The sequence below is a fragment of the Sesamum indicum genome, linkage group LG9, assembly GCF_000512975.1.
Source record: "Sesamum indicum cultivar Zhongzhi No. 13 linkage group LG9, S_indicum_v1.0, whole genome shotgun sequence".
Classification (NCBI taxonomy): Eukaryota; Viridiplantae; Streptophyta; class Magnoliopsida; order Lamiales; family Pedaliaceae; genus Sesamum; species Sesamum indicum.
Window position 1 is genome coordinate 6,647,739 of NC_026153.1, and position 11,060 is coordinate 6,658,798.

General features: G+C 33.6%; 1 protein-coding gene across 2 annotated transcripts; it reads left to right on the forward strand.

The window, feature by feature from the left end:
* On the forward strand, positions 5,171-9,554 carry LOC105170909 (zinc finger CCCH domain-containing protein 46). Of its 2 annotated transcripts, none has more exons than XM_011091840.2 (9): positions 5,171-6,985; positions 7,507-7,623; positions 7,717-7,896; positions 7,988-8,091; positions 8,175-8,420; positions 8,574-8,688; positions 8,769-8,966; positions 9,067-9,126; positions 9,220-9,554. In XM_011091840.2, the coding sequence occupies exons 1-8, from the start codon at positions 6,021-6,023 to the stop codon at positions 9,071-9,073; spliced, it is 1,932 nt and encodes a 643-aa protein (XP_011090142.1). In that variant the 5' UTR covers positions 5,171-6,020; the 3' UTR covers positions 9,074-9,126; positions 9,220-9,554. The 2 variants fall into 2 exon arrangements, with proteins under 2 accessions (XP_011090142.1, XP_020552658.1); XM_020696999.1 differs by having other exon boundaries at positions 5,177-6,985; positions 8,772-8,966.

Genomic DNA, 11,060 nt, shown 5'->3' on the forward strand with positions numbered 1-11,060 from the left:
ACAAAGTTTGTTAATTTATTATGAGATTCGTATCAGGCTGGCACACATTTGAAACCCTCCGACGGGTCGGGTCGGTAAAGATAACTTTTTACGAACTGATGCAGAAGGCCCACGCGCCAACTCCTTCTAATCATAGGCCCAAGTGAGTTGGGTTGGGCCTACTCACCTTTTCCCCAATAAAGGCCCACAAAGTAAAGGAAAGCTGTAAAATTAGTGGAATTACAACAAATTTAATATTAAGGAATAATTACACTTTCCGTCCCTAAAGTTTGGTGTAATTAGATGTAAATCTTTATGATTTAAGAAATTATATTTAGTACTCTTAAAATTTCTTTCATCTAATAAATAAGTCACTCCGTGAGTCAAAATTCAAAAAAATTTACTAATATTAATAAAAAAATCAAGAAAAAAAATTATATTTACCCCTAATTGACTTATTATCGATTTATTACAATAATTTTTTTATGATCAAATTACCCTCATACGTCTTCATGTATTAATGCATACGTGGAGATAAGGGTAGTTTGATAAAAAAAATTGCTAGTAATAATAATATAATAATATATTTTTTAATATAATTAATAAAATTAAATATATACATATATATATTAAAAATTGGTTATTCGGTGGATACGCTTAGCCAAATTAGAAAAATTGTACCTGTTGAATATACCAAAATTTTAAAATAATAACATATTCAGTGGGTACGCTTAAATCAATAAAATATTTAAATTCTAAATTTATGTAACTTGCAATTCGATCGTATCTTAGTGCATAAGATATTGTTTGTTCTGATTTTATAAAAATTTTACGAATTTATTCTGAAAAAAACGTCTCACTATAAAAAAAATGTATAAGCCATTTAAATTTTTGGTGTGCAATCAATATTATAAGTTGAAAAAATTAATTAAACCCGATTATCGAATTAAAATATCAAAACAATCACTATAAATGTCTTAGCATATTAAATATTTTTTTTTTTGGACATGATTCGATTTTAATCCATTGCTCTTGACTTTTTGTCTGTCCAAATGTGCACGTGTAATTTATAAATATATGTTTGTTGGTGAATCACATAAACATGTAGAGTGGAGTTTTGCTTTAAATTCGTCGTCGTGGGAAAATTAAACGACAGATTATTGGGAAAGTCGACGTAAGACTCTCTTGTGTTTTTACTCAACCTTTGACTAATCCTTTTTCTCCACAAAAACTGTGATGGGTTTGTATTTTAATAATTATTAGAAATAATTATATTTCTTTTTCCTAAAATTTGATATAATTGTCTTTTTGATTTTATGTGGTTTGAAAAATTATATTTAGCACCACTGAAATTTGTTTTCATCTAACATATAAGTTCATTCGTTTGTCAAAAAATTCACTAAATTTACTGATGTTAACAAAAAAATCGAATGAAAATTGGTATTTATCCTCGATAACTTATTACTGACTTTTATAGGCCAAATAATTTTTTTTACTAAATTACTCTTATAACGGTGAAAATTTACCTTCACACACGCATTAATGCATGAAGACACATGAGGGTAATTTGATCATAAAAAGATTTATGTGATCAGCAATAAATCAGTAATAAGTCAACTGGGGTAAATTTAGATTTTTTTATTTTTTTATTAATATAGGCAAATTCAATTAAATGTGACTAATGGAATGACTTATTTGTTAAAAGAAAGCAAATTCATGGGTATTATATGTAATTTTTCAAACTATAAAGAGTTTGCGTATAATTATATTAAATCTTAGGAGGGAAGAATGTAATTCCCTAATTGTTATTGCTTTGCAGCAATATAAACAAATTTGAGGGATAAGATTGAAATGGGCGGTTGGTCAAATACAAAAATATGGTGCAACATATTGCATTTGGATCGAAGTATTTGAAATCAAATAATTCATAAGAAATCCTCTAAATATGTTTGGATAATTCTCAATGTAAAGGATTTCAAATCCTTTCAGTTTAATTTTGAATTATTTTTTGATAAATATGGATGAAATTCAAATTTCTTTCGGATAAAAATATTTAAAATGATTCAATTAAGAATTCGAAATCTTCAATCCAAATCCAACTTTAGTTCAAAATTAAATGGAAGGATTTGAAATCCTATATATTGAGAATTATCCAAAAATATTTAAAAGATTTGTCACACAGTATTTGAAATTCATAATTTCAAAAATTTTAATCAGAATGCAACCTAATTGATTTTAGAAAAAGTAATTATGACATTTTGGATTCATAATTTTAATATTAATTATACGTTTTTATATATTATATTTAAATTTAAAAAATTTACCTATATTCTATTTAGTTTTGTATCTGGATCAATTGCGGACACTCCCAACATACGAGGGGTTTTGCATTTAGCCCCTCAATCTTTTTTTTTTTATATATTCGATTGCCCAACCTTTGGTTTTTATTGCATATTGCACTTTTCAACAAATCAAATAAGAATATTCCAAGCGTGTGAACACACGTGCTTATATTTTGTGTCTGAAAGAGCCGGCTCGACTCGAGCTTGAAAAATTCGAGCTCGAGCTCGAGCTCATATTTGGCTGTTCACCAGCTCGCGAGCTGGTGAATATTTTTTTATTTTTTTTATATATTTTTTTATTTTTGAATTTTTTATATATTTAATTTTATATTTAATATTTGATTAGTTTTATAATTAAAATTGACCATATATTATAATTATTAATCAATATCATACATTTTATTTTGGATAGTAATAAATTATGGTACTTTTATTTATACATTTAATCTTTATATAAAAATAAATTTAATTAGCAACTTAGTAAATTATAATTTTTTTATAATTAAAATTATTATTTAATATGACATATATAAACTTTATGTTATATTTTAATATATTTGTTTTACGTTATATTTTTCTTAAATTGACAAGTGATTCATTTATAATTTTTTATTATTTATAAATTTATGTCAAAATTTAGTAATTCCTATGAATTCATCTAAAAATTATAATAATAATAATAATAACAACAACAATAATAATAATGATGATGATGATGGTGGTGGTGGTTGAACAATTCTAATTATTATTTTATTATATATAATGAGATTAAAAAATTTAATCAATAAGTACGATATCTTAAAATTTGGACACCTGATTCATACGAAATTTAAATATATACAAGATTGTGCCCATTAGATCATATCCGATGGTATGATTTAAAATCACATGGCCTGATTCAACGATACACCGTCTTGAATGATTACTCTTATGTTTCGAGTACGATATCTCAATATCCGTATATCCAATAAATCTAAAACTTTACCAAATGTATTTTTTTGTAAGTTTTATCATATCTAACGGTCAGATCTGAATTTTGATGGCCCGATTAACCCATATTTTTCAACAATATAAGATGATAGTTACATCAATGTTATACTAACATTTATAAATACATAAATTTTGCAAATTGTTAACATATATTATTTTCAACTATATCTATGTAAAAATTTGATTATTCGATTTTATTATTTAAAATAATAATAATAATAATAATAATAATGATGATGATGATGATGGTTGAACAATTCTAATTATTATTTTATTATATATATAATGAGATTAAAAAGTTTAATCAATACTTATGAAATTTTAAAATTCGGGCACCCGATTCATACGAAATTTAAATATATAGAAGACTGTGTCAATTAGATCATATCAGACGGTATGATTTAAATCATATCAGACGGTATGAACGTAATTAACTATATCTATGTAAAATTTTATGATTCGATCTCATGATTTAAAGCAATAATAATAATAATAATGATGATGATGATTCGAGCTGTCGAGCTTGGCGAGCTTGAGTTTGAGCTCGAGCTCGACAGCTCGAGCTCAAGCTCGGTTTCTTTCGACCTCGAGAAACCGAGCTCGAGCTCGAGCTCGAGAATACATCGTCGAGCTCAAGCTCAAGCTCGAGCTCGAAGATCTTGAGTCGAGCTCGAGCTCGACTCGTTGACAGGCCTAACCATGGTGGACGAAGAAGAAGCACCTTTTTTTTTTTGTTTTTAAAGATTAGAATGTGAAATTATATTTTTTGACTCGAAGAAATCGTTGGTATAGAAAATATCGTCCTATTGAGCACGTTCCCAACGATAGGGTGGACAGTGATGAATCAATGGTTGTGTACAGTGGAGAAGAAGACATTTTTGTAATTTCTGAAATGAAAGTGAAAAATACAATTTACCTTTTAAGAAATCGGACCTAAGCACGCGATTTCAAACAGCCGAAAAATAGATTAGTTTTAGCCTAAAAATGATAATTTGCAAAAATTACAAAAGTTGGGAGGTGATATGGTTAAAAAAAAAAAACGGCCAGGGGCAAAGTGCAAATGACCCAATACGTTAGGTGTGTCTGCATTTAACAGTTTGTATGTATTATAGTTTGAAATGCCAAGTGGGGTTTAATGTACATAATAGTTAAGCAGATGAAAAATAGATACAATAGGATCGAAAGCTATAAATTACAGCTTTATCGAAGTATATGGAAAAAAGGAGTCAAGTGGTATAAAAATTATGTTTGTACTCAAAACACGTTTGAGCTGTTCAATTTCAAGGTAAAACAAACTCTTTATATCATCGATAATTATTACAAAGACTCTATAATTGTTGAATCGAATCAATATTTGTCATATGATTAATTATTTTTTATAAAATTTTACATCAATTACATGATAAGTATATATTAAATTTATCGTATAATTAATTCCAATTTAATGAGATCAAATCTACATAAAAGAATTTCATATATGACTTGTAGTATCAAATTGTGGATACCTACAAATATGGGGTGAGTTGTAAAGTACATTGGAAGGGAATAAACAAATAAAAGCGTTTATTTAAATAAACATGTCTCCACATATATAGAATTTTAATTTATATACTATTTTAGTCTCAATTTGATCATTTGAACAAAAATCTGACAGAAAATAATTATATTTATTATTCCAATATTCATAAATATATATTTCTTATGATTCCAAATTTACATAATAAAAAAGAATATGTATACATAATAAAGTTAATTATTTTGAAAAAGATTATCATACTTATATTATTTGTATAATTTTGCATGCGCGTCTATAGTTGGCAAGCTATGAACACTGTGAGCTGCGGAGAATAGGAGAAGCTGAGGTCTCATGTTCAGCTTCTGTTTTTTCCGGGTGGTAGACGGCGGATCCGGCCGCCGGAAGGAGGCGCCGTCGGCGTTTGTCCGCCTCGTTCGGAGGATGAAATGTACGGAAATGAGATTCACGAGTGGTTTCAGAGAAGAAAAGGGAAGAAAAGCAGCATCTTTTCTAGAGGTCTTTTGTCCAATTGAGTACAGACAACCCCACCACACACAGTAGAGAGAGAGAGCGAGATAAAAAGAGGGAGAGGAGAGAGAAAGCTTTTAGTCTCCCAAAGGCTGCAGCTCGGGGGAAAAGGCAAATTCGTTTTAGCCCTTTCAGTTCACCACCACCACCGCCGCCTCCGGCTCCCAAACTTTGACCAACTCCGGCGGAAATGAACCCATCCATTTATGGGCTTGCATGTAGAGAGAGAGAGAGAGCACTTAATAGTCCTCCCTGTTCTTGCCGTAGACAGCCACTCACACTCTGTATTTATTTATGATAAGGTATTTATGTAATGATTGCCAAAATATAAGCACCAACTCATCATTATACCTTTTATGGCATTGGTTAAATCTTAGGGACACCATCCTAATAATTGATGATTCTCCAAATTAAACCACACACCCCCACCCCTCCAAGAATCAATCTCTCACCCTCTCTTTCTCTCTCAAGAAAGGTTTTTGGTCTTTTGCAAACTACTTAAAACCCTATCCCTTCCGCTTCTCTCTCATTTGCTTCCTGTGAGAGGGAAGAGAGAGCCCTCTTTGGAGTTGGACTCTTATGGGATTTTACTTCTCAACACCACTCGGTAAAAGCACACACAGAGACTAGAAGTAAGGAGAAGGAAAACAAGAACGAACACCTCCATGGATGCTTACGAGGCTACAAAACTAGTGATGACAAGGATCCAGAGTTTGGATCCGGAAAACGCTACAAGAATCATGGGTTATATACTGATACAAGACCGAGGGGAGGAGGAGATGATAAGGTTAGCCTTTGGCCCTGAGTCCCTCTTGTTATCTCTCATCAACCAAGCAAAGGCCTATTTGGGGCTTCCTTCAAATACCCCTTCTCCAAAACCTTTAACTCCTCTCGCGAGTCCCATTAGCCCGAACAGCCCTTTCCCTCAAACTTCACCAAGAATCTTGATACCGAATAATAATGGGTTTCATTTGGGGAATCCCTCTTCAACCTCTTATCCAAGAAATAGTCCCCGGCCCGTTTCTTATGCAGCTGTGCTTAATGGTTCTACTACTTGTAGCAACAGTGATAGTAGTAATGGTCCAGGCTCACCAAGTTTGCATTTCTATGGCGGTAATGATTTTGGGGACGAGTTCTTGAACGGCGGTGGGCCAGTGCAACGTCAAGTTCAGGATCAGTTACCATTCCTAGACGATTCAGTGGTGGATCCAATAATGAGTCCGAGTGGGAGGAGTGATTCTTTGATGTTCCCTTATGGTGAGGATTTGAACAGCATTCCATCTCCTCATCCCCACCCATTTCACCGGGGGGATTGTTCTGTAAATGATGCTGCTTTTCTTTCTAATCTTGAAGAAGTGGGTGGTGGTGGAAGTGGATTTGGATGGAGACCTTGCATGTACTTTGCAAGAGGGTTTTGCAAAAATGGAAGTTCTTGCAAGTTCTTGCACAGTGATATTGGTGGTGGTGAAGCAATTGAGGTGGGGTCTCCAAGTTCAATGTTTGATGAGTTCTTGAGAATGAAAGCCCTTCAGCAGCAGCAGCAGCAGCAGAGATTTGCACTCATGTCTCCCAGAGGTCATCATCCTTTTCCTTACAACAAGCGCATGAGCTTTCTGAACGAAAATCTGAGGTAATTTCTTTTGGGAATTAGCATCATTCAACATTCTGTGAAGTTTTTTCTGTATTTAGAAATTGTGACCCTTTTTGTTAAATAACTTCTGGCCTTCTGGGCATTCTTCTTTTTTTGTACTGAATTTTTGCTTTTACTCGTTTTTTTCATTCAAAAGCCATGGGCTTTTTGTCCACCCTGGTTGAGCATTGTCATTTCTTGGTAATGTTTCTCGATTCCTATTTTGTTCTTGAATTTATAATAGATTTTTCTTTTTTGGAGTACATTATTTGTCCAATGCAGTAATAGATGCAGTGAGAATTCTTCTCCTTGTAGTCTTAAACAATTTAGAATAAAATAATTTCGCCTATTAAATCTCTATTTGTACTCTATTGTGGCTATTGGTTCAATCTTGAGGTGTTGGGTTGGAATCAGCTGTTGGTGATATCTTATTCTGAGCTTGGTGCATTTGGTAGATGAGCTGATGCTGCATTGATGATGAGTAATAAATTCCACAAATTTAATAAGTGTGGTCCAAACAGGCATGACTATTCTTCAATGGGATTGGCTGCTGGTGCAAGTCCAAGCTCCCGGCAAATTTACTTGACGTTTCCAGCTGACAGTACATTCAAGGAAGAAGATGTTTCCAGTTACTTTAGGTAAGTGATCAGGAATTGGAACTTATGATTCTTGAAATTGCTGCAACTATGTGTACTGATACTTGGAATTGTTTCTGCTTTCCTGGTTTAAAGCATGTTTGGACCGGTGGAAGATGTTAGAATTCCATACCAGCAGAAACGAATGTTTGGGTTCGTTACATTTGCCTACCCAGAGACTGTAAGACTCATTTTGGCTAAAGGGAACCCTCACTTTTTGTGTGATTCTCGTGTGCTTGTCAAACCATACAAGGAGAAAGGAAAGATCCCGGACAGGTACTATTTTTGCTTTATTTACTCTTTACTGTGATCTTTTTCATGTTTTCTCCTGCTGATGATGTCTGTTTGTTAATTGAATTGTTTACAGGAAACAGTTGCAGCAACAACATCAACACCTGGAGAGGGGGGAGTATTCACCTTGTTTAAGCCCGTCTGGGATTGATTCCAGGGAGCTATTTGATCTCCCTATTGGTGAGTGCACAAGGTTGACTGTTTATTTACTCACGGGTAAATGAGTAATCAGCTGAATTTCCTTTTTTCCTTTTCTCCTGCAGGATCAAGAATGTTTCTGAGTACACAAGAGATGCTTAGGAGAAGATTGGAGCAGGAAACCTTTGAACTTCAAAGTAGGAGGATGATGAGTTTACAACTGATGGAACTGAGAAATCAGCACCATAACAATCATTTTCTGCCAGGCCTGCCGGCTGGTGTCCCGGTTTCCTCTCCAAGATCGTCTGAGTTGCTGATGAGTCAAAATTTTATTGCTTCTTCGGATGCTACTAATCAAGATAGCGTGCAAGGTTATTCAGTGGAACAAACATGCATCATGTGTATATCTTTTAGTTAACATTGCAAAGAAATCCACTATTATATTGTAATACCCAAGATCGTCTTTGTAGCCCTTACTTATAGTTGCTGCAGAGTTTGATGATGGGTCTCTCTACCTTTTGCAGCTGACAATGAGAAGCTGCTGTTAGAAGAAACTAAAAAATCCACCACCACCTCCAACATCACTGATGGCAACTGGCACCAGAATGTCGATGATGACGACTCTTATCTCCCCAAAAGGTACCAGAGAGTTTTATCCCAGCTGGTCTTATCAATTTTCTGCCTTTCTTATTGTGAGTTTCTCATGTCTGATATAAAAGCAGTTTGGAGCATATCCTACCCGATAACCTTTTTGCCTCTCCAACAAAATTAGCCGCTGAACGTAGGACCATTTTCTCTCATGCTTCAACTGAAGCTGTTGATACCACCACACCAGTAACATCCTCTAACAACACCCCTGTGCTAACTAGCAGTTCTCCACCCAGCAAGGCTTCTACACCCTTCTCCCGAACGACGAGGTAGTACCCCTCTTTTACTCCTTAAAACTCCTCTCTTCACCAATTTAAAAAATCCCATCTCAGAAATGTTAATGACTTAATGCGTTTCCTGGGCTCGAAGCCATTGAAATGTAGGTGTTGTAGCTGATCATGGTTAGCAAGCAGGGATTAACGTAGCCTGGTAAGAGCACTAGTTTCACAACATGAATTCAAGTACACAATTGCAACTAGATTCATGTTGTTGATATTTGCCATTTTGCATTGAACCATGCAGAAAGTTTGAGTTAGCATATACAAGTAAAAAGTCCTCTAGCTGTACAGCCAAACCATACCAGCAACAGAAGAAAAAGATCTCCTCAAGATTCATCATCAACACCATACTCTACTTGTTGCAACAACACATAATGCTTTTGAGCAAAGGACAGATGAAGTGATTTATGAGGAGTGGGGTCTCTACTTTGTTGATATATTCTGCAGCAGTTGTGTGCTGGACCACAAAGAACAATAGCATATAAGAAACAAAACCTACTAGTTAGTAATAACTCTTACTATATCTTTTTACCTACTATTCATATTATAGAGAGCGAGCTTCTTGGATATTTTACCAAGTAAAAAATTTCCAAGTGTTATCTGATCATCATAAAGTAAAATATTGATATAATCATGTATGAGATTATATTATAAAATAAAATACTGATATCATATCTACTAAGCCATAATAAATGCATGAATGTTGATGGATTGAAGTGGAGAGAGGGCCACTCTTTTGAGCCCTAATTGCTCTACAAGATTAGAATCATGACTATATGGAAAAAGAGGGTTTGGGGGGTTTGTAATCCAAGAGCAAAATAATTAAAAAAGAAAAGAAAAGGGGTGGTGTTATATGGTATGATGATTAAAGGCTACTTTAGGGGACTCTTTTGTCTCATTTTGTGGGTTCTTTGAGGTGAGGAGGGCCACACAGTCACATGGGTACTGACACCACCAGTTGAATAGCATCAAAGGTGTACCTAAATACAACTCCCTTCACCCTTTACCCTCATGCCCTCTGCCTTAGATCCCTATCACATCAGGATTTTTTTTGCTTCGTGGTATAAATTATTTCAAATTATATTTAAATTGGTGGATTTGAATTTTATTTTCAAAAAATAAAAATAAATTTGAAAAAAGAATTTTAAGTGATTCAAAATTTAGAGGTGAAGGATGATATTGTTTGAGGTTGTATTTGTGTTAAAGGATTTGAAATCGGATAACAATTTATTTTAATTTATTTGGATAATTCTAAATTTAAAATATTTTAAATTCTTCAATTTTAACTTTGAACTATGTTATGATGAATATTGATTGATTTTGAATTTTTTTAAAATAGAATCATTTGAGATTATTTCTTCAGATTCTTCCCTCAAATTCAAATTTATTAAGCCAAATTGACCTTAAATTTAGAAGTATCCAGATAAATTTAAAGGATTTATGATTAAATATTTAGAGTCCATCAATTCAAATGTTAACTGAGGTTATAAATCTTTTATCCCATTCTTTCATGACCTCAAGAATGTTTAGCTGGTTCACCGTCTGGTTCGCTTTATTCTTTGAGGACTTCTGTTGGAAGTCCTTGCTGACCCAGTACGCTTGGAGCTGGAGCCAGACCTCGTTAGTCAGCCAGAATGGCTTGACCAAGCTGGATGGGACAATGGATAATGTCTTCCAAATATACTTGTGGTCCACATGTTGAAGACAGGGAACATGGACTTATAGTTACAGTCCCACCAATAGGTCATCTACAATAATTAAATTAAACAAAATAGTAGTAGAATTCATTAAATAATTAAATTATTAGATAAAATCAAATTAATTTAAATTTGGTTACCTTCATGCTCTTGAACAAAAAATGCTGGTGCTTTGGTGACACCTGCCTCATACACAGCCACGAGTGGGGAAAGTATCCTCACACAATCGTATTGATGTGCTCATGGAAGCGGTGGACAGACCTAAAAGGACATGTTACTTAGATATTTTCAAGATAAAATAATACTAATAAAATTTGATAAACAAATTTACTTCTCATCATCGAGGCTAATGTATTGGCGGGGGGGGGGGGATTGGGGGGGGGGGGGG